This window comes from Stenella coeruleoalba (assembly GCF_951394435.1).
Source record: "Stenella coeruleoalba genome assembly, chromosome: 10".
Classification (NCBI taxonomy): Eukaryota; Metazoa; Chordata; class Mammalia; order Artiodactyla; family Delphinidae; genus Stenella; species Stenella coeruleoalba.
Window position 1 is genome coordinate 37183001 of NC_137156.1, and position 27999 is coordinate 37210999.

The following is a 27999-nucleotide window of genomic DNA, read 5'->3' on the forward strand; positions in this document are numbered from 1 at the left end:
TTCAGCGGCCGCCCACCCCGTGGTGCGGTCTTGCGGGCGCTGGTGAAGGGAGCTTCGCGGCCGGCAGAGTGAGAGTAGCTGCTGCGTTCCTGGCCACCTTCGTCCGCGTTACAACAGTACGGCCATGGCAGAACCGCAGCCCGCGTCCGGCGGCCTCACCGATGAGGCCGCCCTCGGCTGCTGCAAAGACCCGGACCCCAGCACCAAGGTGGGCGCAGAACCTAATTCTCCAGAGTCGGGGCCTGCCGTGCGTGGCGCGACTGGGACCCCAAGGAGGGAGCAGTCCCTCGGGCTCAACCAGGCCTCGCTTGGGCTGGATGATTCGAACTCTGGATTCGAACCCCATCCTACCACCACTGCAGCTCTGCCCGCCTTGGGCGGATCGGAGTGGGCTGGGAAGAGGGCCAGTGGTGTCCAGTGGGGGATCTGGAGAGGGTCCGTTTCTTCAAGTTGTTTGAAAGACTGCGATCCTGCTTGCTTTAACTTGCTTGATTTGGGACGGTAACAGGAAACCATGGCTAACCCAGGGTCAGAGCTCATGTCTGTGGGTGTGCGTGTTCCCCAGGGCAATAGAGGTGGAGGGTAAGAAAAGAAGTTTCTGAACTCCAGTCTACGTTCGAAGGTCTACGGGCCGGCTTTTCCCAGCCGGGATCATTTTCTGTAACTGTCCTGGCTCCGCGTTTAACTCCTCCAAACCAATCTGATAGCTCCTGACTTTAGCCGCGCCCAGAATTTCCCTTTGGGTTTGGCCTTTCCGGTTGCTCACGGGCGCACTTTGCTCGGTGGCCCCGGGAGAGACTGGCAGAATCATGGAGCTTAGATCCGAAGGGAATCTTGGAAATTCCTTCACAGACCATCTCCTTGCAGCTGAGACCCAGTAAGAGGAATGACCAGTTGCATATGAAGGCTCTCATCCCTTCAGCTTGCTTAACAGGTCTATACTGAGAGTCATTGTAACTCACTCAGGTGTGGTGCCTCCGGGCGTTGTCAAGATCAGACCGGGCAGCCGCTCCGGGGGTTTACTCCAGTGTACTCATCACTGTCAGAAAACGCCTTTGTATGTATTCATTTGACTGGGGAAGTTCTAAAATCCCTGAAGTTTGAGTATGTGCTTTGTACAGACCTCTAAGACCGGTTGGTGACTTTAGTCCCTTCTTGCTCTTTGCCTTTAGGGTGAAGAGTCAGATACTTCTAATTGCTAAATCCTTTGACTAGCACCTGGTAGTACTTAGCTTAGGAAAAATGTTAGCCACTGCAAAATTAAGAGGGAAGAAGTAAATATATACATTTCCTCTTACACTTAATCTTACTTTTTATACTCTTTAATGTTAATACCTTGTTATTTCACATAATATAGATTATTCAGTGTAAATTAATTTCCCAGGTAACTGGGCATTTTATATACTGGACTATTAAAAAAAATATTTGAAGGAGAGCTTGATAAAATTGATTGAGTACAATTCTTTCCATTCTTAATTTACACCTTTTTTTTTTTGGCTGCGTTGGGTCTTCGTTGCTGCAAGTGGGCTTTCTCTGGTTGCGGAGAGCGGGGGGCTACTCTTCGTTGCGGTGCACGGGCTTCTTATTGTGGTGGCTTCTCTTGTTGCCGAGCACGGGCTCTAGGCGTGCGAGCTTCAGTAGTTGTGGCTCGCAGGCTCAGTAGTTGTGGCTCGCCAGCTCTAGAGCAGAGGCTCAGTAGTTGTGACTCACGGGCTTAGTTGCTCCGCGGCATGTGGGCTCTTCCGGACCAGGGCTCAAACCCATGTCCCCTGTATTGGCAGACGGATTCTTGCCACCAGGGAAGTCCTACACACTCTTAATTTATGTCAATTTCTCTTGATTAGAAGGTTTTTTTTGTTTTTGGCCATGCCATGTGGTATGCATGATCTTAGTTCCCTGACCAGGGATCGAACCTGTGCCCCTGCATTGAGAGCATGGAGTCTTAACCACTGGACCTCCAGAGAAGTCCCAGTAATTATTTTTTGAGATTAGTTGTTTTGCACCCTAGAAGCACCGTATGGGGGACATAAAATGGAGTATATAATAGCAGCTGGGATATACTGAGTGTGCCAGGCCCCGGTTTGTTATTTTAAGTACATTACTTAATTTAATCCTCACAACAACCCTGTGAGGAAGGCAAAATTATCTCCGTTTTATATATAAGTAGACAATGGCACAGAGGTGTTGAGTAATTTGCCTAGCGAGGAACCCACACTCCCTATTGTGCTTCTAGAGTACTGACTACAGCAGTAATTTTGGAACTTGACATGAAGGAAAATAGAAAACCTAAATGAATTAATTCAGTCTGATCACTGATCATCTGCTATATGTAAAGAGCATGGTAGATACCTTGGGGGACATTCAAATGAACAAGATGAAGTTCCTCCCTTCACCAAACATACACCAACTCTAACATAAGATGGAACTGGGATTATGTGCTTTTGAAATTATAAAGCACTGTGGGAGCGCAGAAAGTAGAGATTTTCAAAGGTGGCGTCTGTGGTATACACAGGGTATTTGGAGGCTGAAGACCTACGTTTGAATCCCCAATTCTATCATTGGCTATAGTGATCTTAGCAGGGTGTAAACAAAGCTGCTATAAGGATAAAATGTATCTATGATCTTTAAACTATGAAAAGCAATACAATTCAAGGTTGTATTTCAACTGTGGATATCAGGGAATGCGTCAAGCAGAAGGTGGGGGTGAGTCTAGGCCTTGAAAGATGGATGGGGTCCCAACATCACATGGGGGACGGTTACATGGGAGGGCATTCTAGGGGGAGGAAACATCTGAGCAAAAATGTGGTGAGATGGCAGAAAGATGCAATGTGGAGCATGTTCTGGAGAAATGAGTTACCTTGTTTTTGGTTCACGTTCAAGTTATCTAAGTGGTGGAGCAGTGGTGGAGAAGACTAGAATGGTAGGTTGGAGCCAGATCATGGAGAGAGCTTAGAATGTTACTTCTAAGAAAATCGAATTTTATATAGTTAGTGGGGAATCACTGAGGGATTCAAATCATTCTACAGAATAGATTGGAGGGATCCAAGCCTGGAGGTGATGAGAACACCTAAAAGGCTCTTCCAGAAGGTGAGAAAAGTGATGAGGGCCTAGTTTGGAAAGAAGAGAGAACAGCAGTGATAGAAAGTCAACTTGTTTGTTGATTATTTGCATCTTTGTCATAAAGGCAGACCAAAGAATGTACGGCTGCACCACCTTCTGGGCTGTCTTACTTAGCTAACTTTCTTCAAAGGCCAAGTGCTTCTTTTCCCAAGTAGTGATCTCCTGAAATACATTCTTTTTACTGTCTATCAGTGTCCTTTGATAAAATTATTTGGAGTCCCTTCCCACCTGAGTGGTAAATGATGAGGTCAGGGAAAACTTTCAGTGTTGGCAACACTTAAGCTGGGTTTTACCAAATCAAAGGAGGTAGCTAGGCAGAGTTGCGGGTAGGGGTTGAGGGAAGAAAGAATGGCAAGGAAGGAAGAAGGACAATGGCCAGATGGATGAATGACTGTTCTCGGCAGAGAGAACTGTAGTATATATAAAAGCACGGTGACATCAGAGAGCTGATGCAGGGACCTACAGGTATACAATGAGACTGAAGTTACAGGCAATAGGAGTTAAGGGGAAGGTACATAAAACAGTCATTGGGATGCTCAAAGAAAATATGAACATTCTCACTTGGTTCATTTGTTTTTCTCATCCTATGAAGATTTCTGTTTGGTAAATGTGTTTTTTTTAATATATGCTTTATTATTATTATTTTATTATTATTTATGTATATTTCTCTGTGTATACAATTAAAATATATATACATTTATGATGGGGCATACTCTTTTTTTTTTAACTGCTAAAGGTATGAAGTCAACACCATTTAAGGTGACCAGTTTAGTGGAGTGGTAATAAAAGATGAAGTTAGAGAAGTATGCAGCAACTGCATGTGTGTCCTTTGGGGACTTTCTTCTAAAAGTTGTGAGGTACTACTGAAGGATTGATTTTTTTTTAACATCTTTTTTTTTAAAATAGATTTTATTTATTTATTTATTTGTTTATTTTTGGCTGCATTGGGTCTTCATTGCTGTGTGCGGGCCCTCTCCAGCTGTGGCGAGCAGGGACCACTCTTCGCCGTGGCACACGGGCCTCTCACTGCGGCGGCCTCTCCCATTGTGGCTCCCGGGCTCCAGAGCGCAGGATCAGTAGTTGTGGTGCACGGGCCCAGCCACTCCATGGCATGTGGGATCTTCCTGAACCAGGGCTCGAACCTGTGTCCCCTGCATTGGCAGGCGTACTCTTAACCACTGAGCCACCAGAGAAGCGCCTGAAGGATTGATTTTTAACCTAGAAATGACACAGTTGGCCTTTTGTTATAGAAAGATCAGTCTGGTACCATTATAGGAAGATCACTCTGGATTGCATTTGGGTTAGCCTGCAAGAAGCAGAGAGACCAGGCAGGCTTTGACAGTCGTCTAGGCAGGAAGTAGAGAGGACATGAGCAAGGTAGTAGTGATCTTTGGAAAGGCAAGGAGAAAGATTCCAGAGGGACTTGAGCAGTCAGGTTAATGGGACACTTGGATTGGATTACAGAGGGAGTGGCGAGGAAGGAATCTGAGAAGACTTCAGGGGTCTGACTTGGGCTGACACCCAAGTCAGATTCTAGAGGCATTCCCTGTTGGTGATGTAGGAGGGAATATTTATTTGGGCTGTAATTAATTTGATATTTTGACTCAGGTGGAAATGTTGAGTAGACTGGATGGAGATGTAAAACCAGAGCTGAGGTTAGAGGTATGGCTGCAAGATTGAAACTTCCCTTTTCTGAAGATGGAAGATGGTAGAGGCAATGGAGATTTTGATTTTGATTCTGAGTAAGATTTAATATGTAAAGCTCCTTAGTAACAGTTCTAGAGAAATGAGTGTGTTCATCACTAGAAAGAGAATTTGAAAGGTAGGACACAAAGTCAAGAAACTTTTTTGCCACTGTTGTAGCTTTTTTTAAAAAATATATTATTTATTTATTTATTTATTTTTGGCCGTGGTGTGTCTTCGTTGCTGTATGCAGGCTTTCTCTAGTTGCGGTGAGCGGGGCTACTCTTCATTGCGGTGCACAGGGTTCTCCTTGCGGTGGCTTCTCTTGTTGCAGAGCACGGGCTCTAGGCATGTGGGCTTCAGTAGTTGTGGCATGCAGGCTCAGCAGTTGTGGCTCGCAGTTTCTAGAGCACAGGCTCAGTAGTTGTGGCACACGGGCTCAGTTGCTCCGCGACATGTGGGACCTTCCCGGACCAGGGATCAAACCCGTATCCCCTGCATTGGCAGGAGGATTCTTAACCACTGCGCCACCAGGGAAGTTCCCAGCATAATTCTTAAAAACCCTAGGATTTTCAGAATGGTTATGAGCATTGGCTTCAACTTCAAGTCACCAGCGTATTAGCTCCTAACAAGAGAATCAGCCTGTCCTTGGAAGCTTTGAAGGCATTGACTTCTCTCTAACTATGAAAGTCCTAGGTGATATCTTCTTCTAATATAAAGCTATTTCATCCACACTGAAAATCTGTTGTTTAGTGTTGCCACCTTCATTCATTATCTTAGCTATTTGGATAACTTGCTGCAGCTTCTACATCAGCACTTGCTGCTTTACCTTGTATTTTTATGTTATGGAGCTGGCTTCTTTCCTTAAACCTCATGAACCAACCACTGCTAACTTCAAACTTTTCTTCTGCAGCTTCCTCACTTCTCATAGCCTTCTAGAATTGAAGAGAGTTAGGGCCCTGCTCCGGATCAGGCTTTGGCTTGAGGGAATGGTGTGGCTGGCTTGCTCTTCTATCCAGACCACTAAAACTTTCTCCATATCAGCAATAAGGCTGTTTTGCTTTCTTATCATTTGTGTGTTCACTGGAAGAGCACTTTTCATTTCCTTCAAGAACTTTTCCTCTGCTTTCACAGTTTGGCTAACTGGTGCAAGAGGCCTAGCTTTCAGCGTGTCTCAGCTTTTGACACACCTTTCTCACTAAGCTTAATCATTTCTAGCATTTGATGTAAAGTGAGAGACATGCAACTCTTCCTTTCACTTGAACACTTAGAGGCCATTGTAGGGTTATTAATTGACCTAATTTCAATATTGTGTCTCAGGGAATAGAGAGGTCCGAGGAGAGGGAGAGAGATGGGGCAATGGTCTATCAGTGGAGCAGTCAGAACACACACAATTATCAATTAAGTTTGTCATCTTATGTGGGCATGGTTCATGGCACCCCAAAAGGATTACAATAGTGTCATCAAAGATCATTGATCACATATCACCATAACAAATACAATGAAAAAGTTTGAAATATTGTGAGAATTACCAAAATGTGGCACAGAGACATAAAGTGAGCAAATGCTCTTGGAAGAATGGCACTGACAGACTTGCTGGACACAGGGTTGCCACAAACCTTCACTTTGTAAAAAAAAAAAACACAAAAAACAAAAAAAACAATATCTGTGAACTGCAACAAAGTGAAATGCAATAAAACAAGCTGTGCTTAGATAAAACAAAAACAGGAGGACTCTGAAAAGCAGAGAGAATGGCAGACTGGCTAGGGACCTTGAGACCCTAGGAATAACATGGTGGTATATACACACACACACACACACACACACACACACACACACACACGCTATGCAAAGAGTGTATGCAGAAACACTATAGATAAATCAAAATGGAATTATAAAAAAAAATTCCAGTGACCCACAAGAAGGCAAAGATAAAAAGAAAGGACAAACAGAAAACAAAAATAAAATGGCCAATTTAAGCCCTAATATTTCAATAATTACATTAGATGTAAATATACCAATTAAGACAGATATTGGTGGAGTGGATTTAAAAGCATGCCTCAAGTTATCTATTTGTGAGGTGATGGGTGTTAACTAAATTTGTGGTAATCATTTCTCAACATATGTAAGTTGAAGTCATGCTGTATACCTTAACCTTATATAATACTGTATGTCAATTATATCTTAATAAAACTGAAAGAAAAATAAAAACATACCCCACCTATATGCTGTCTACACGAAACTTACTTCAAATGTGATGACAGAGGCAACTAAAAGGATGGAAAAAGATATATAAACATTAATCAGAAGAAAGCAGGAGTGGCTATATTGTTTCAAATGCAGTAGACTCTAGAGCAAAGACAGTTATCATAGAGAAGTACATTATATAATGATAATAGGGTCCATTGACTAAGAAGACATAGCAATCCTAAATGTGTGTGCCTCAAACAATAGAACTGCAAAAAATAAGTGAAGCAAAGACTGATATATGGAAGGAAAAAGAAAAATCCACAGTTTTAGTTGGAGACTATACTCCTCTCTCAACAATTGATTGAACTAGACAGAAAATTAGCAAGGATATAGACAAACTCAGCAACACCATCAATAAACAAGATCTAATCAAGATTTATAGAACATTACAGCCAGTAACAGCTGAATAGGGGCATACCTTGTTTGTATTGCACTTTGTAGATACTAGGTTTTTTTTACAAATTGAAAGTTTGTTGCAACCCTGCATGAAACAAGCGTGTTGGTGCTATTTTTCCAACAGCATTTGCTTGATTCTCTCTGTGTCACATTTTAGTAATTCTTGCAATATTTCAAACTTCCACTGTTATATTTGTTATGGTGATCTGTGATCAGTAACCTTTACAACTCACTGAAGGCTCACATGATGGTTAGCATTTTTTAGCAATAAAATATTTTTAATTGAGGTATGTACATTTTTTTAGACATAGTACTATTGCACACTTAATAGACTACAGTATAGAGTAAACATACATGCACTGGGAAACCAAAAAATTTGTGACTTTTTTTAAAAAATATTTATTTATTTGGCTGCGCCGGGTCTTAATTGTGGCACATAGGATCTTCGTTGCAACATGCGGGATCTTTTAGTTGCAGCATGTGGGCTCCTTTAGTTGCATCATGCAGGCTCTTAGTTGCAGCATGCAGAATCTAGTTCCCTGACCAGGGATTGAACCCCCTGCACTGGGAACGTGGAGTCTTAACTACTGGACCACAAAGTCCCTGTGTGACTCTTCATTGTGATCTTTGCTTTGTTGCAGTGGTGGCAAACCCATGATATTACCGAGGTATGCCTGTATAGTTTTTTTTTCAAGTGCACACAGAAGAGATACCAAGGTAGACCATATCATGGGCCCTAAAACTAACTTCAACAAACTTGAAATAATTGAAATTATATAGAGCATGTTCAACCACAGTAGAATCAAACTAGACATCAGTAGCAGAAACATAACAGGAAAATCTCTAAAAACTTGGAAACTAAATAACACATTTCTAAATAATCCGTGGATCAAGAGGAAGTCTCAAGGGAAATTTTAAAAATTACATTGAACTGGATGAAAATGAAAAGAGCATCTCAGCTAAGACAGTGCTAAGAGGGAAATTTATAGTATTAAATGCATATATTAGGAAATAGGAAATGTCTTAAATCAAGAATTTGTTTCCTCCTCAAGAACCTAGAAAAAGAAGAGCAGAATAACGCAAAGCAAACAGAAGGAAGGAAATAATAAAGAGCAGAAATCAATGAAATTTAAAACAAATTAGAAAAAAATCAGTGAAACAGCTGATTCTTTGAAAAAAACCAACAGAATTAACAAACTTGTATCAAGACTGACAAGAAAAGAGAGAAGACACGAATTACCAATATCAGGAATGAAATAGGGGATACCACTACGGACTGCAGACAAGAGAAGGGTGATAAGGGAATACTGAAAACAGTTCTACATACATAAATTTGACAACTTACATGAAATACACCGATTCCTTGAAAAACACCAACTACCATAACTTACCCATATGAAATAAATAATTTGAATAGCTCTATAGCATAAGGAAATTGAATTCATAATAAGCTTTTTAAAAAAATATCTTCAGTTCCAGATGATTTCACTGGAGCATTCTTCCAAACATTAAGGAAGAATTAGCATCAATTCTACACAATCCCTTCAAGAAAATTGAAGAGGAAGGAACACTTTTATTCATTTTATAAAGCTGTCATACTACCCTGATATCAAAACTAGGTGAAGACAGTACAAAAAAAAAGAGATATTACAGACCGATATCTTTCATAAGTATGGATGTAAAAATCCTTAACAAAATATTAGCAAATAGAATTCAGTGGTATATAAAAAGAATTGCATACCATGATCAAGTGAGGTTTACTCCAGGTATGCAAGGCTGGTTCAGTATTAAAAAAAATCACAGTAACTCACCATATTAGGAAGCTAAAGAAGAAATATCACATGACAAAATTCAACACCATGATTTAAACACTTTTGTTTTTTCAGAAAAAATAGGAATGGGAGGGAACTTCCTCAACTTGGTAAAGAGCATCTATGAAAAACTTAAGAGCTAACATTATACTAAATGGTGATGCTTTCTCCTTAATTTGGGGGAACAAGGCAAGTTTGCTCTCACCACTCTTATTTGACGTAGTGCTGGAAGTTCCAGCTGGTACAGTAAAGCAAAAAAGGAAATAACAGTCAGGCAGATTGGAAGAGAGAAATAAAACTGTCCCTATTTGCAGATGACATGATTGTCTACATAGGAATCTTAAGGAGTCTAAAAACCCTGGAACTAGTAAGTGAGTTCAGCAAGGTTGCAGAATACAAGATAAACATACAAAAATCAATTGGATTTCTATATATTAGCAAAGAACACATGAGCACCAAGATTAAAAATACAATACCATTTACAATTGCTCAACAAAATTAAATATCTAGGTATAAATCTATCAAACATGTACAGAATTTGTATGCTGAAAATTACACATCGTTGATAAAGGGAATCAAAATCTAAATAATGGAGAGACATACTGTGTTCATGATTGGAAGACTCAGCATAGCAAAGATGTCAGTTCTCCACAAATTGGTATACATGTTTAACACAGTCCCTATCAAACCTTTTCTCTTTAGATATAGTCAAGGTTATTCTAAAATTTATGTGGAAGGCAAAGAGAGTAGAATAACTAAATCTTGAAAAGAATAGGGTGGAAGGAATCAGTCTACCTGATTTTAAGACTCACTATATAGCTGCAGTAATCATTACTCCATGGTATTGTCAGAGAGATAGATATAGATCAGTGGAAAAGAGTAGAGAACCCAGAAATAGACTCACACTAATAAACCCAACAGATTTTTCACAAAGATGCAAAAGCAATTCAGTGGAGAAAGGACAGATTTTTTTCAACAAATGGTGCTGTAGCAATTGGCCATCCATAGGTAAAAAATGAAGCTTTACCTGAGTTCACATCTTATACCAGAAAATCCATTTAGAGGTGCTCAAAGGGACCTTCACTTTGACCCTTTGGTTCACTCCCTGCTCCACTTTTTATAGTTTTGTCAGGATTACATTGTAGGCACGTAGTACATGTACTAGAAATATCCCTGATTGTACCTTTAAAGTTTTTTCACAGTAGTTTTAAATTAATTAGATTTGGAGATTGCCCACCCCGACCCTCACAAAAGACTGATTATTTCTACCATTCTTCCTTTTTATAAGGCAAAGGAGCAAATCTTTGTTACCTTGTAATCATCCCAGAAAACCCAAAGATAGTTTGAGCATAAAAGACATCTTTTATTATTCTGAATTTAGAGCATAATAAGGAAAAGACAAAGTTAAGAACTGTCTCATGAGACAAGACATCAACTTTAGTCTTTTTTAAATGCAAGATATATTTATTTCAAACAATATTTTAGAACCATAGCAATAAACAGTGATTTTTAGAAACTTTTAAAGAAAGGAACATTTTTCCAAGATCATTCAAGTGTTTATCAAAAGTAGCAGAGGTATTCTGTTACAGAGAGTTAGCAGAATATCTTGGTGATAAAAAGAAAACTGTTATCTGAGCATAGAATAACTTGATCATCTTATAAAAAGCAAGCCCTGCTTGTTTTTTTATATCGTCCAAATAATACTTTGGCAACAAAGGATTTACACACCTCTATTTTTTATGAATAACTCCACTAACATTGAATATACTTTTAATCTTTTTGGCATGTATAGACTCCTTTTTACAAGTTAAAAATGATTTTAGAGTTTATATTTGTGTTTTCTTAGAAATAATCTATCATGTTAAGTCTTCTCAGTCAGAAAAATGGTGTATCTTTCCATTTTTTAAACTATTTTTTCCAGCTTTATTGAGATAAAATTGACATATAAGGTGTATGTCATATACCATGGGCATGTCCAAGTGCTTCTAAAGCAGCGTTTTAAATGTCTTCATATATTCTATTATGCCTGCGTCATAATTTATCTATTTCTTCATTGTTAGAGGTAGGTTAGCAAGGTGGTTGAAAGCAAGGACTTTGGAACCAAACTGTTTGCACTGCAGTTTTTTCTCTGCCACTTACTTTCTTAGCAGTAAAATGGGGATGGTATAATACTTATCTCAGAGAGTAGTTGTGAAGATTATATAAGTTAATTTCTGTAAATCATTTAGAACAGTGTCTGGACCATAGTTACTGTGTAAATGTTGTGATGAATGTCTTTATACATAAATCTTTGTCCAAGTTTCTAATTATTTCCTTACATAGGTTTTTAGAAGGGCAACATTTTGATCGATGAGTATGAACTCTTTAAGACTTTTAAAGACTCTTCAGATCCAAATTGCTTCTTAGAAAGATTGTAGGATAGGTATAGGGTTAGGATAGGATAAGGATAGGGATAGGATAAACAGGGTTGTTGAACTTGTTTTACAGCACTTGGCACAGAGTCTACAGAAAAGAAAAACAAACAAACAAAACAACAACAAAAAAATCCTCTCTGACTAAGGTACCTGGATTTGAACATAGCCTTTATGGACTGAACACAGGTATTTAATAATAATAAAGCCATGATGGACTGAGGGGACAAAATTTCTTTCTTCTTAAACAGTGTGTTGCAATGGTGGACTGTTGGTATTTTGTTACAGGAAGCAAAATTAGTGTTGATAACAAGTAGTAAAAGTTAAAGGTGTTTAATATATACTGTTTCCCTTTAGGATTTTCTCTTGCAGCAGACCATGCTGCGAATTAAGGATCCTAAGAAGTCATTGGACTTTTATACTAGAATTCTTGGAATGACGTAAGTAAACTGTTTATTGGTGCCTATAATGTTTAAATACATAGCTTTGCAAATATAGGGAATGTTTTCAGATCCATTGTAAAAATGGATTAAAGTTTGCTTCAAAGGTCACAAAAGTCCTTTTGGCCAGGAGTCTGGGACTAGGCTTGACTGACTAGGGGTTCTGTCAGGTTCCTCTCCTCTATCCCAGCCAGGCTCACTGGGCAACATGACACCAATACTTGCATTTTCTCTGACTCCCTTCTCTCTAAGAGCTGCCAGTTAAATCCTTAATGTGTCCAGACTGTTTTGATGTTATGGCCACTTTTAGCCTCTTGTTTACTTCAGAAAAGATATAGCTATTAAGACACAATACTTAGAAAATGAATGAGTTTTAGGTAAACTCATTCATTTTCTAAGTTTTAGGTAAACTGGCCGTCTATTCCATTTTTATAGGATGTGTTCTCTTTTGCTGAATAGGTAATATTCACTGATCTTATAATCTTTAAGACATATGTCTTTTTCTTGATTTGTTTCCCAAAATAACATGAGGGTTTTTATTTGTTTTGGGTAATATAGATACATAAAGAATAAAACAATCTTTAATTTACTGCCTAGATAACCTCCATTGACATTGAGAGAAAACTTCAAGTAATACAGTATATGTCTATGTTAGAAAATCTGACCAATTCTGAGAAATACAAAGTGAAAAGTGACAGCTTCCGTCCCCCAGTCCTCTTCAAAGATAACTGCTGTTAACAGTTTCTTATAATGCTTTCCAGAAAAAGTAGTTTTGTGTGTATTTATGACATATTTAAAGGGCAGAATGAAACCAGATTTACTGAACACGTGCTATTTGCCAGGCACTTTATATCTCATTTCGTTGTCTTTACAGTAGGTTTATGAGATAGCTTATATCCCTATTTTACATGGAAGGAAGAAACCAAAGTTTAAAGACATTAACTTAATGACCCCAGATTCCACAGTGGGCACATGGCAGAGCTGGAATTTGAATCCAGGTTTGATCAACTCCAACGTTGACCTTGTTTTTAAAGAGCCCCCAACTAGGGTACAACTTGACATTATATTGAAAGATATGCTGAGCTGAGAAAGGCAAGTTAAAACAGGTTCAAGTGTTCCATTTCCCATCTGATTGGTCTGTCTGCTTTGGTAGGTGCAGAGATAGTTTTCAGAATTGGAGTATTTGAGGTGTTTGATACATCGTTATAAACAAATTAGAGTAAATCTTATTTGTGATGAGTCAGTACATAGCTCTTAGTGGGCCAAGGCATATAACATGACAGTAATAAGTAAAAGATTTGGAACAGAACTCTAGAAACTTTCCATTTGCTATGCTGCAACAATTCCCTCTCGTTGATTTTGAATGAGGTCGTGTTTGAGCATTTAATCGTCCCTAATCTAAAGAAAATTGTATTGTGTGTATCCTCATTCTACCCTACTCCTTGCAAAATAATCTTACCGTCTTTAAACTCAGTTTAGAGGCCACGACTTCAGTGAATCTTCTCAGAACCTCAGGATGAGTAATTCATCACGCACTCTCATCATCAGTCTCTCCTTTTCCACTGCTCTTTCCCCTCAACCTACAAAAAAGCTTAAGTCTTCTCTATTCTAGGATAATTCTTGCCCTCCGCTCTCTTGCTGTCCTTCCCGTCATCATGACCATCTGTACAGGTAGACCACCACTTACTGTGTCACTTGCTCACCTCCCATTCTCCAGCTTCTGCTGTCGCATGCTGCTGAAACTGCCCTCACAGGACCTTTCCATATCTGCTCACCTCTTCTCAGACCTAATCCTGTCTGACCTTTCTGCAGTATTTGATACTGTAACCACTTTATTGTTGACATTCATGTCTTTTGTGATATTAATCTGTCCTTCTCTCTTAACACCTATCCTCAGTTTCCTAGGAGTTTTGGCATAGTAAGAACTCAATAAATTTATTTTTCTTTAACTCAATGTCTTATAGCTGAAAGAACAATAAGGTGTGATGTGTTATATTTTTCACTAAAAATAAATAAAATTTTCTTTTGAAGATACCTTTTGCCATTTATAAGCAAGTACCATAAATCCAGCTAAGTTTCATTATATTTGAAGAATTGATGAATTACAAAAGTTTCCATTTTTATTTTTATTTTTTATTTTTTGTGCGGTCCGCGGGCCTCTCACTGTTGTGGCCTCTCCCGTTGCGGAGCAACAGGCTCCGGACGCACAGGCTCAGCGTCCGTGGCTCACAGGCCTAGCTGCTCCACAGCATGTGGGATCTTCCCGGACTGGGTCACGAACCCGCATCCCTTGTATTGGCAGGCGGACTCTCAACCACTGCACCACCAGGGAAGCCCAAAAGTTTCCATTTAAAAAAAAAATTTATTTCACTGATATATATAGATGAATAAATATTTTTAAATTAGACTTTTTAAAATTGATTTTCCTTGCTTTTTCTATTAAAACAGCCTCACCAGGCTTCCCTGGTGGCGCAGTGGTTGAGAGTCCGCCTGCCGATGCAGGGGACGCGGGTTCGTGCCCCGGTCCAGGAAGATCCCACATGCCGCGGAGCGGCTACACCCGTGAGCCATGGCCGCTGAGCCTGCGCGTCCCGAGCCTGTGCTCCGCAACGCGAGAGGCCACAGCAGTGAGAGGCCCGCGTACCGCAAAAAACAAAACAAAACAAAAAAACCCAGCCTCACCACGTACAGCTCTTATTCTTAGTAGAACTTGAATATTGTTATGTTGATTTTAGTATGAATCAGCTTTTCCTATTGTTAATTGATTCAGACTTGTTGTTTAATTTCAGACTACTCCAAAAATTAGATTTTCCCACTATGAAATTTTCACTCTATTTCTTGGCTTATGAGGATAAAAATGACATCCCAAAAGATAAAGATGAAAGAGTAGCATGGGCATTCTCCAGAAAAGCTACACTTGAACTGACACAGTGAGTATCAGTTTTTATTTTTTTTATATACTCTACATTTTTTTTAAGCTTATTTTTTTTAAACTTTTTTTCCTTTCTTATCAGCTTAATTCAAACCAGGTCTACCTAATCACTTTCAACTTGTAACAGTATGTTTGAGTATTTTATATGGATCTTATGGTCTTTGTATTGTTCTTGTGGCATGGATAGGGCAAGTGAGATCATTTGCCTTTTAGATAGAGAATATAAGACTGAAATGGCAAGATATTTTTCAAACGGTAGCTAATGAATGTTTAGGTACTGTAAGTAAGGCCTTCATAATTTCAGCATTTTTGTTGAAATTGGCATTCCCCTTCTTTCTTTTTTATTCTTTATGTTGTTTCTGTGCACCCGCTAAAAACTATCAAAAGACTATTTGTTTCAGGGTGTGTGATTTAATGTGTCCCCTGATTCAAAACAGCCCTGGAATCAGAAAGACCTAGACATGAGTCTTGGCTCTGACAATACCTCTGCGACCCTAAACAAGTTATATCACCTCCCTAAGTGGCAGTCTCATTTATAAAATGGAGATACTCAGATCTAGCCCTTGGAGCTGTTCTGAGGACTTAAAGAAGTATAAAGTACTTAGCACAAGAAATGATAGTTGCTATTATTATAATTATTGTTCTTATCCAGATGCCTAGTTTTATTGTCTCCTTAGTCATTCTTTGCCCATTAGCTCTTTCTATAGTTGAAAACTTAATATTTACAGTAACAGAGATTAGACCAAGTATATTAAGTAGCATATATACATGGTAAGATTTCAAAGATTGTTGCAGCTTTCTTTTCAGAATATCTGTTCTCCAGGTCACTTGTAATTATGTTTTCCCTCCTTTTGTAGCAATTGGGGCACTGAAGATGATGAGGCCCAGAGTTACCACAGTGGCAATTCAGACCCTCGGGGATTTGGTATGTTTGCCTATTTGTGTGTAATAAACATGGATTTGTGTGATTTTTCCACTATGTACCTATTTATGATTGTAAGCAATCTAAAACATTAAGTATAGTCAATTTGTTAGGAGTATGGTTATTTTTATTTTCCACAAATAATTTTATTTAGGAGTTGTTTAATTTCATCATCTCAGTCTAAACTTTTTACATTTACTCTCTCACAATGATTTTACCTTTCAGTTTCAGTATTATATTTCCAGTAGATGTTTTAATTTAAAAAACAGAAAAACAAAAATGATGGTTAATAATAATCCCGATTTCTGCCAGCATACACTTCTGCCTTGATCTCAAATCTCTCAACCAAAACAAGAGTATTACCAATTTAAATTGGCTGCTATGTAGTCAGTATCAATAATAAGCCCATTAAGCATGAGTAAATGGTTACTCTTTTGTGTTGTAGGTTATTCTTAACAGATCAAACTATTTATGAGCCAGTATTGGGCTATGTTAAATAATTTATAATTCAGAGCAACTAATTAATTTATTATACCCAGCCAGTTTGATTCTTGTTCTTTAATGTATTATAGGTTTTGAACCAGCTTGATTCAGTCTGTTTTCAGATGCCTTATGTTTTGAAATAAACTAGTTTTGGAAGCCACTTGTGGCACATGGGTACGCTGTTGTAATTTTTCCTTCTTTCTCTCTGCCTTGTTTTGGGGGTGATTACCTAAGGTCACATTGGAATTGCTGTTCCTGATGTTCACGGTGCTTGTAAAAGATTTGAAGAACTGGGAGTCAAATTTGTGAAGAAACCTGATGATGGTGAGTCTGCTACTTGTCTTCTTCAGGCCTATGTTTAGTTATATAACATTTACTAAGTACCCACAGAGGGTACTGTTGTAATAAAATCATTTGGGTTGCAAGTAACTTGGAATTCTACTCCAGCCAGCTTAAGGAAAGAAGGGAAATGATTGGAAGAATACCTAGTTATCTCAGGGAACTGAAAGGCAGCACCTAGGGTGGCTTCACATGGGACTAGTCACAGGATCTAGAGAGCTGTCAAGGACCTAGGCTCTCTCCACCCTTTGACCCTACCATTCTCTCAGTGACCACCAGCTTTCGCTCTCTCAGGTATATCTAACCACCCAAAAAAGTAAGTTCCTTAAAGTCTGTTTCATCTGCTGTTAATGTAACTACACCAAGTCTCTTCAGTTAATAATTTCCTGAATTTTTTTTTCATCCTTTTTCAACCTTTGCGTGTCCTTCAGTTTTACATATATCACTTGACATAGTATATATCTGGATTTTGTTGGATTTACATGTATTATAATTATTTTATTTAGATCTGTTTTTGCCACCATAATTTATTATTTAATTTTCATTTGAAATATTTCACTGTTTCATTTCAATCCTTTTTTTTTTTTCAATTAGGAGATTTGATATCCAAATATCCTCCTCCCTAGTAAGGAAAGAACTTGCTTCCCTCTACCTCCATTATGTTGCTGTTACTCAGGCTGGGATATTATTGGTCTCTTTTTCCTTTTTCTTTGGCTTTGGCTTTTTATTTTAAGGTAATAAATATATCAAGGTATATATTTTTTCTCCATAGATCTCTTGCAGCATCTTTCAGATTTTTCCATTCCTTTATTAAGTACCTCAACCAAAACTGTTTTTAAAGGGTTTGTGAGGCAAAACTCTTGAAGCTCTGTATGTCCCAGAACCATGCCTTTATACATATGAATGACAGTTTTGTTGACTGTAAAATCTTAGGTTTATTTTCCTTCAGTCTTGAAAGTACATCTATATTGTCTTATTTTTCCCATCCAGTGTTGCTGCTGAAAAATCTGATTTGTGTTCCTTCATCTAGTTTCTTCTGTTTTGTTCTAGAGGCTTTTTATATTTGTTATTTCTTTGTCCTTGCCTTCCTTCTGGGAGATTTCTTCAAACTGGCATACCAGTTAGCTAATTTTTCCTCAGATGTATCTGTTCTTATATTTATCTTCTGTATTCTCACCTATTATGTAATTAATTTCAGCTATTATGATATTGATCCTGAATTTTTGCTGGGCTCCTTTAATATTTTCTTGTTCTTGTTTCGTATTGGTCGTATTGAATATTCCTTGTTGCTTTTACATGTCTTAATAGTTCTTGGTCCCCATTGATCTAATATTTGTTCTTCTGTTTGAATGTATAATCCATTGTTTGTTTTATAGTTATATTCCTCAAATTCTTATTATTTTGGTCTCAGAGGTTTTTTGTTTTTTTGTTTTGAAACTGAAACCATTAGCTATTCCAAACATCAGGCAGTGTGAATGGGGGAAGGCCAGACCTCAGTCCTTAAAAATCCACATGTTCTCAGGGAGATGTGCTGAGCAGAGAGAGAAAATAAGAGTTAAACAAATACTTCACATTCTGTAGTCAGATCCTTTTCCCCCACTTTGTCCCTGATGGAGTAGTAGTATTAGTAGGAGACACTTCTGGGATTGTCTTTCCCTCACCCTGGTTGTGGGGAAAGTGAGATCAGTTGGTACCCACCTGTCTTTCTGCCCTTATCTACTCCTGAGGACATTTGAACCAGTAGTTTCAACCCCCCACCCCCACCCCGTGGGAGTAGGTGCTAATGCCCAAGGCACTGGAAGAAGCAAGAGCCAAACTAACAAAACTCCTGTTTATTCTCCCACAGCCTTGTGGTCCAGCCAAAAGTACCCCCTTCCACACAAAGCAGTTTAAACAGTTACTACCCCATCCCCACCATTCCTCTCCCCAACTATCACCTCAGGGGCATTGTACTTTTTTTTTTTTTTCCTATTTTTTTAATAGGAAAAAAAATTTTCCTATTTTTTTTTCCTCTGGGGTTGATCTTGAAGAAAGGAGCCAGAGATAGGAGTCAACTACTTCAGCATCTCGGTACCAAAATAAATTTCCAAGGTCACATTTTTCCATTTAAGCAAAGAACTCTACTACTAGACCTACTAACCTCTCAATCCCAGTTTTGAATTCCTGGGAGAAAGAATCTGATTGGCAGAGCTTGGGTTACACAGAATAGTGTATGACCTAAGCATCTCGGTCCTTTGGCTGTGTAGATAAGCCATGCTACCTCCTCCCTTGAGCACCTATCTATTTCCTTTATCCTCTTTAAAAATAAGACAATTTCTTTGACTACTCAGCTAGTAGCATGAAGTGATAATGTGCAGGTGAAATAAATACCTGATACTTACAAGATGCAGCCAGTCCCACAGTTTATTTCAGGAGAGTTGGTTTACAGCTATGTGTAGAAGATAAAATATGTCATTCTGAAAATCGTGCATCTGGGCAACACCGACAATAGAATTTTTTTAAGTTAAAACTATAAACAAAACAATGTAATTAACTAAAATGCAAATTAAAAATTGAATTAATAAAAAATGTATTTAAAATTTTTAAGGTTTTTTTTTTAAAGTCTTTTCAATAATGAAAATCATTTTGTTTTACAGGTAAAATGAAAGGCCTGGCATTTATTCAAGATCCTGATGGCTACTGGATTGAAATTTTGAATCCAAACAAAATGATAACTATTATTTAGTTCTGTGAGAATGCTGCTTTGAGATTTCAGTGAAGACATTGTGGAAGGTAAAAAAGGAGACAATGTGATTCAAGATATTCATTTAACAGAAGCAACTAGGACTGATGGATTATTGTCTGAATTCAAATTGTTCTTAAGTCTATTTCCCTTTCCTATTTCAGCTATGTTTTTCACCTAACTGTTCAGTCATTCTAGTTTTAAAGTAGTGCTTTGTCTTATGTCCTTGAATGTAGTTGTACAACTACTTTTTTAGACAATAATTAGAACAATTCCATTCAGAGGCTGCATTTGCCTTCTATCTTCTGACGAGATACAAGTCTACAAGTCTGCCTTTGAATCATCATTTAAAAAAAAAAAAAAACCACTTAATATGTTTTGTTGTGATTACCTTCTGAGGTTTCAGTTCCTCAGAAGTAACTTCAGAATGGGAAGTAAAGAACCCCAAACAAAAATGAAGCTTCATGTATATTTCAAATAGTATAAAGTTTATTTTACAAAAGAAAAGTTACTCTTGGGAGAAATTCAGAATTATGCTGACAAGGATGTGGATAGAAAAACTAATTTCTTCTCGTTACAAAGTACTTTGAAAGTTGAAGGACTAACCTCTTTATTTTGGGATGGGGAAGAGGATGGGAATATTACATACTGGGTATGCAGACACGGACTAGGCTGTCACATACTTTATCTCCCTTAATCCTCCACAGTATCCTGTGAGATAGAAAGTAGGCTGGACATGCAAAATAACTTTAATGAATCCAAGGCAATATAAATAGGCTAAGGACTCAAGATCTCATCATCATTTTTAGTATTTAGATTATACCTCAAAAATTAGTACCTTGGGGCTTCCCTGGTGGCGCTGTGGTTGAGAATCTGCCTGCCAATGCAGGGGACACGGGTTCAAGCCCTGGTTCGGGAAGACCCTACATGCCACGGAGCAACTAAGACCGTGTGCCACAGCTACTGAGCCTGCGCTCTACAACCCGTGAGTCACAACTACTGAAGCCTGCGTGCCTAGAGCCCGTGTTCTGCAACAAGAGAAGCCACCGCAATGAGAAACCCGTGCACAGCAACGAAGAGTAGCCCCTGCTCACAACTAGAGAAAGCCCGCGTGCAGCAACAAAGACCCAATGCAGCCAAAAATAAAATAAATAAATAAATAAAAAATTAGTACCTCACAGTACCTCCTTCACTAGTGTTCTTTGTAAAAACCTTCAAAGAGTTTGAGCACTGTCCTCTCAGCTTTCGAGCCTGAGTACCACGGTGAGGAAGAAGCAGTGGAGGAAGTCTGGAGCATGCGGCTGCTCTGGGGGTGCCTGGTTGTCCCTGTGCAAGTGGTGCTTGTGTTTCTTGTGAAGAGCCCCTACCCCAAGGTCTTCCAGATGCCAGTAATTATTTAGGATAAATTATGTTCAGTGATAACATAACTTAGTTATCAGAAATCAGCTCAGTGGTCTTCCCTGCCATGATTGACTTTTTTTTTTTAATTTTTAAAATTTATTTATTTATGGCTGTGTTGGGTCTTCGTTTCTGTGCGAGGGCTTTCTCTAGTTGTGGCAAGCGGGGGCCACTCTTCATCGCGGGGTGCAGGCGTCTCACTATCGCGGCCTCTCTTGTTGTGGAGGACAGGCTCCAGACGCGCAGGCTCAGTAATTGTTGCTCACAGGCCCAGTTGCTCCGCGGCACGTGGGATCTTCCCACACCAGGGCTTGGACCCGTGTCCCCTGCATTAGCAGGCAGATTCTCAACCGCTGTGCCACCAGGAAAGCCCCATGATTGACATTTGATAGGTTTTAAAAAACAAACTGATTTTGAAAATCTCTTATGGCACAGATAATAAGAACATCCAGTTTGTGGTTTAACTACATCTGGATTTTTTGTGGACTCTAGTGGAAGACCTTTGGATAGGCCTTGCCAACTGTGCTTACACTGCTAGAAGCACTTTCATTTCCTTTTTGGATGGAATGGATTTATGTGAGCAGTTCAAACAAAAAGCAGTACTTATAGACTGAAGTAAAATAAAATTTTAGAAAAGACTGTGTTTAGTTTGTAAACTTCTATCCAGCATGTTCTTTTTAAAAAAAAATCTGCCCTTGGGGGGTACTGCAAGGATTTTTGAAGGGGCTTGCAGACTCATTGAGAACTGGGAATAGTTGTAATTCTATACATCAGGCAAAGCACATAATTTCTATGGATAAGGAAGGGTCGGGAAGATGAGAAGAGGAAAGTAAATGGATAAAGGGTTTTGGTAGAAAAAGTGCAGAGAAGAAGAGAAGACAAATATCAAAAATGAGTCATGGAAACCAGTGCTGGTACATTTTGGGTACTAGCATTACCAAGTGGGAGGGTTATTAGATTCATAAATTTAGTCATTTAAACCTTTTTTCCTCAGAAAGAAGCCTTCTCTACTTGCTAAGTAAAACTTGCCAAAAGATAGCCCTTGCTACTCTTTAAATCTGATCCCTGTATGCATTGAAAAAATATGTATTGTATCACTGGGCCTTGCTAGGGATTAGAACAATTCACTTCTAAATTAATTTATCTGAGCAGCGGTGACATGAAAGGGTGAATTAGAGCACAAGAAGTTTTCTTCTTTTCCATTATTGGACAGCCAGACTGTATAGCTTACTGTTAATGTAAAATAAATCAGTTGCTCATGAACCCTACATGAGACTCAGTTATAATACATATGGTCTGAATAGGAGCTGATGACTGTGAGAGAATCGCTACGGCTTCCCCATATAGCATTCTGACCAGGATTGCGTACAGTGTATATAAATATTCCTTGGCAACACAACTGCCTGTGAAGAGGGTTATATCGGTAAAGATGCATGCTGCTGACAATAAGAAAAGACCTGGGCTTCTCTGGTGGCGCAGTGGTTGAGAGTCCGCCTGCCGATGCAGGGGACACGGGTTCGTGCCCTGGTCCAGGAAGATCCCACATGCTGCGGAGCGGCTGGGCCCGTGAGCCATGGCCGCTGAGCCTGCGCGTCCGGAGCCTGTGCTCTGCAATGGGAGAGGCCACAACAGTGAGAGGCCCGTGTACCGCAAAAAAAAAAAAAAAAAAGAAAAGTCCTAACTCTATCAGATGTAACAAGCACTTCAGAAGTTCTGGAATTAGTTGATAGAGGGTTCAGAACTATCAGGCACTCTGGTTTCCTTCTATCTTTGCCAAACTGTCATTCTCAGCAGTTGTTTGGGGGGCTAATAATACCTGTGATCAAAAACGCCTACTATGAGGACTTCCCTGGTGGCGCAATGGTTAAGAATCCGCCTGCCAATGTAGGGGACACGGGTTCGAGCCCTGATCCGGAAAGATCCCACATGCCGCAGAGCAACTAAGCCCGTGTGCCACAACTACTGAGCCTGCGCTCTAGAGCCCGTGAGCCACAACAAAGAGTAGCCCCGGCTCACTGCAACTAGAGAAAGCCCGTGCACAGCAACGAAGACCCAACGCAGCCAACAATAAATAAATTAATTAATTAAAAAAAAACAAAAACGCCTACTATGATTCCAGGTGTCACTGTACAATGTCCAGTGAAAGAAAATAACCTGTTTTTCCTTTTGTGTCTTTAATGAGTGTAAAACCTTTCTCAAAGCTCATCAGCAGAATTCTCCTTATGTCTCAAACCAGAATTGGGTCACTCGCTTGGCTCTAATCATTGACAGAGGGACTGAGACCACTCTGACTTAGATCGTATTTACTGCAGTTACCTACATGAGGGTAGACACCGCATCCAAACTGAAACTGCCAGAATGAAGGAGCAAATAAGGGCTTCTGAAAAGGCGAAACAGAAGCTGCAACAGGGTGAAATTAAATATTGAAAACTTAGTGGGTGCAAGCGTGCTGTAAGAAATCAGAAGACATTTCCTGCCCTCAAAGAACTTGTTCTGAGATTGTGTTTCTCTATACCAGACTTACCAAACCCTCCTTATTATAACATGGGAACGTTTATAACATCTATCACACCCACTATCCTAAAACAAAATTCATATATAACTTACCTATATACACAGTTTCAAAAAGGATCAGTCCAATGCCTTTATTGTAATAAAAAGGAGAAATAAATCAATTTTTAATAAAATATGCATTTCAATATGTAAATGCCCAGATACTACTACACTAGAAAACAATGAAGTAGTCAGGTGCTTTCTCTTATATATGGAAGAAGTAAAACTGTTCAATAGCGTACTGATAACTCTATTTGGTATTTTAAAATAGAGACTAAATTCATGATTCCTGAAGAGCTATAATGTTACAACTTTATTTACTTATTTATTTTTTTGGCCACGCCACGTGGCATGGGGAAATCTTAGTTCCCCAACCAGGGATCAAACCCATGCCCCCTGCAGTGCCCTCGAAGTCTTAACCACTGAACCGGCAGGGAAGTACCAGTGTTACAACTTTAAATGCATACTGATAACAGGTGTGTTTTATTGGTCACTCAAAGAAATTGAATGATGCTACTGTTGGAAACATCATTTTCCAAAATGGTGATCAATTCTCATGGAGGTTTTGAATAAAAGAATAATATTCCTTCTGTTTATAGGGTAGTTTTGTCCCCAGTGAATATTAAAATTATACATACAAATAAGTAAAATGGAAGTTCTAGGCTCAGAAGATAAAAGCAGATGTTATAATTTTTTAATTGACATAACATTGTGTAAGTTTAAGGTGTGCAGTATGTTGATTTGATACCACCATAGGGTTAGTAACACCTCTATCATGTCACATAATAATCAATTCTTTATTGTGATGGGAATGATTAAGATCTAGTCTCTTAGCCTAGAAATCAACTACAAGAAAAAACTGCAAAAAACACAAACATGGAGACTAAACAATATGCTACTCAATAACCAGTGGGTCACTGAAGAAATCAAAGAGGAAATTAAAAAATATCTGGTGACAAATGAAAATGGAAACACAATGATCCAAAATCTATGGGTTACAGCAAAAGCAGTTCTAAGAGGGAAGTTTATGGTTATAGAGGCCTACCTCAGGAAATAAGAAATCTCAATCTAACCTTACACCTAAAGGAAAAGAACAAACAAAACCATCCTTGGCTAGCACTTCTGCTAGTATATAGGTGGTGACCCTGGTGGAGTGACCCAGACTGTCATCTCTGAGGGGTCTGAGCCCCTGGATGACATGTCCTTTTCAGACCAGCCAGGGTTGCTGCACTTGTCCATTTGCCTTTAAAACTGGGCATGAGCATACCAACAGGCACCTAAGTGGGTCACATGGTTGCTAAGCATACTCCTGGCTGCCCCCATTGTGTAGCAGCAGCCCCACTTCTTCCTAATGATAAGGGTCACTTGCTACTGCCGGAATGGTGATTCTTCTTGTCCAAAGTAACAGGGCAGCAACCAAAGCTTAAAAGTAATGGGATTAATCCCAAAGCAACCTACAGATTCAATTAAAAAACTATCCAAATCTTAGTGACTTTTTTTCAGAAATGGAAAAATTCAAACTAAAATTCACATGGAATCTCAAGGGACCCCAAATAGCCAAAACAATCTTGAAAAAGAAGAATAAAGTTGGAGGATTCACACTTTCTGATTTCAGAACTTACCACAAGCCTTCAGTAATCAAAACAGCATGATACTGGCATAAAGACAGACATATAGACCAATGGGATAGCATAGAGCGCAGAAACAAACCCTCACACATATGTCAAATGATTTTTGACAAGGATACCAAGAGCATTCAGTGTGGAAAGGACAATGTTTTCAACAAATAGTTCTGGAAAAACTGGATATCCACACACAAAAGAATGAAGTTGGACCTTTATCTTATATCATCTGTAAAAATTAGCTCAGAATGGATCAAACAAATGTAAAAGCTAAAAGTATAAAACTCTTAGAAGAAAACATGGGGGAAAGCTGCATGACATTGGACTTGGCACAAATTTCTTGGATATGATACCAAAACAAACAGGCAACAAAAGAAAAACATAGACAAATTGGACTTCACTAAAATTTAAAACAAATTTACCTGCTTTTTTTTTTTTTCTTTTTGCTGTACGCAGGCCTCTCACTGTTGTGGCCTCTCCCGTTGCGGAGCACAGGCTCCGGACGCGCAGGCTCAGCGGCCATGGCTCACGGGCCCAGCCGCTTCGCGGCATGTGGGATCTTCCCGGACAGGGGCACGAACCCGTGTCCCCTGCATCGACAGGCGGACTCTCAACCACTCCGCCACCAGGGAAGCCCAATTAAAACAAATTTAAATTTAAATTAAAGGACACTATCAACAGAGTGAAAAGGTAACCCACAGAGTGGGAAAACATACTTGAAAATCACATCTGATAAGGAGTTAATATCCAGAATATATAAAGAACTCCTCCAATACAACAACAAAAACAACCCAGTTAAAAAATGAGCAGAGGATTGAAAATCAAAACCACAATGAGATACCATTTGCACCTATTCAGGTAGCTATTATATATAAATGAAAACAAAAACAAAATAACAAGTGTTGACAAAGATGTGAAGAAATTAGACCCCTTGTTCACTGCTGGCGGGAATGTAAAACAGTGCAGCTGCTGTAGAAAACAGTATGGCAGTTCTTCAAAAAATTAAACATAGAATAACCGTATGTTCAGCAATTCCACTTCTGGATATATACCCAAAAGAAAACAGAGACTCAAACTGATATTTGTACACCAGTGTTTGTTAGCAGCATTATTCACAATAGCCAAAAGGTGGAAACAACCCAAATGTCCATTGATGGATGAGCGGATAAATGAAATGTGATATATACATACGATGGAATGTTATTCAGCCTTAAAAAGGAATGAAATCCTGAAACATGCTACAACATAGATGAACCTTGAAGACGCTGGGCTAACTGAAATAAATCAAACACAAAAAGATAAATACTGTGTGATTCCATTTATATGAGATACCTAGAATAGTCAAATTCATAGAGACTGAAAGAATGGTGGTTTCCAAGGATTGGAGGGAAAAGGAAATGGGGAGTGATTGTTGAATATAGGTACAGAGTTTCAGATGGGGAAGCTGAAAAAGTTCTGGAGATGGATGATGGTGATGGTTTCACAACAATGTAAATGTACTTAATGCCATTGAGTTGTATACTTAAAAATGGTTAAAATGGTAAACTTCGTTTTGTATATTTTACCACAGTAAAAGAATTAATGGGACTCATATTGTGTGCCCTGGTGAAAGTGTCTCACTTTTTAGAAGGACCTCTAGACAAGCAGAACCTGGAGTTGTGGGGATAGGAAACACAAATTCTCCAAGAAGATAACTGGAGCAATGGTGGTAAGAGGGGCTGCTTATATTTTCCACCGTAGTTGCTGAACCCATATGATACCTATTGGGAGTATAGTACTAATCATGATAATTGATTTTGGGTATATAATGTGTCCCTTCGGTTTTTAAGTAAAAATAAAAGACACGTTTTTCATTTTCACCAGGAACTTTATTGAACAACATATCCACCCTTTTGTTCCACTACCTTCTGCCATTTTTCAGGCAACTTCATAATTCCATCTTCCCAAAACTTTTAATCTTTTTGAGCAAAGAACTGTTCCAGCTGCCTTTTACAGTCTTCCAGGGAATTGAAATTTTTTCCATTAAGAGAATTTTGTAAAGACCGAAATAAATGGAAATCCGAAGGTGCAATGTCTGGTGAATACAGTGGATGAATCAGAACTTCCCAGCCAAGCTGTAACAGTTTTTGCCTGGTCATCAAAGAAATATGTGGGCTTGCGTTATCCTGATGGAAGATTATGCGTTTTCTGCTGACTAATTCTGCACGCTTTTTGTCGAGTGCCGCTTTCAGTTGGTCTAATTGGGAGCAGTACTTGTTGGAATTAATCATTTGGTTTTCTGGAAGGAGCTCATAATAGAGGACTCCCTTCCAATCTCACTATATACACGACATCACCTTCTTTGGATGAAGACTGGCCTTTGGTGTGGTTGGTGGTGGTTCATTTCACTTGCCCCATGATCTCTTCCATTCCACACTGTTGTACAGTATCCACTTTTCATTGCCCATCACAATTTGTTTTAAAAACAGAACGTTTTCATTATGTTTCAGTAGAGAATCACATGTGGAAATACAGTCAAGAGGGTTTTTTTGGCTTAACCTATGTGGAACCCAAACATCAAAGCAATTCACATAACCAAGCTGGTGCAAATGATTTTCAATGCTTGGTTTGGATATTTTGAGTATGTCCGCTATCTCCCGTGTGGTATAACGTTGATTGTTCTCAATTATTGTTTCAATTTGATTGCTATCAACTTCAACGGGTCTACCCAACTGTGGAGCATCGTCCAGCGAGAATCTCCAGCACGAAACTTTGCAAACCACTTTTGACACCTTCGATCCATCACGGCATCTTCTCCATACACTGCACAAATCTTTTTTTTGTGTTTCAGTTGCGTTTTTACCTTTCTTGAAATAATAAAGCATAATATACCAAAATTGTTGCTTTCTTCTTCCATATTCAATATTAAAATGGCTAC

At 38.9% G+C, this 27999-nt stretch overlaps 1 protein-coding gene across 1 annotated transcript; it reads left to right on the plus strand.

Annotated features, from left to right (window-relative positions):
* The first annotated feature begins 23 nt into the window (after positions 1 to 23).
* GLO1 (glyoxalase I) lies at positions 24 to 27995 on the plus strand. Its single transcript, XM_079934166.1, has 7 exons — positions 24 to 208; positions 12029 to 12111; positions 14901 to 15041; positions 15901 to 15968; positions 16683 to 16772; positions 19424 to 26790; positions 26946 to 27995. Exons 1-6 carry the CDS (start codon positions 125 to 127, stop codon positions 19510 to 19512), a joined length of 555 nt encoding a protein of 184 aa, XP_079790292.1. The 5' UTR covers positions 24 to 124; the 3' UTR covers positions 19513 to 26790; positions 26946 to 27995.
* The last annotated feature ends 4 nt before the right edge of the window (positions 27996 to 27999 follow it).

Coding starts and splice junctions, on each gene's coding strand:
- GLO1 (XM_079934166.1), top strand. CDS start 125: ATGGCAGAACCGCAGCCCGCGTCCGGCGGCCTCACCGATGAGGCCGCC. Junction 12,112..14,900: donor ACTAGAATTCTTGGAATGAC/GTAAGTAAACTG, acceptor GTTTAATTTCAG/ACTACTCCAAAAATTAGATT. Junction 15,042..15,900: donor GCTACACTTGAACTGACACA/GTGAGTATCAGT, acceptor CTCCTTTTGTAG/CAATTGGGGCACTGAAGATG.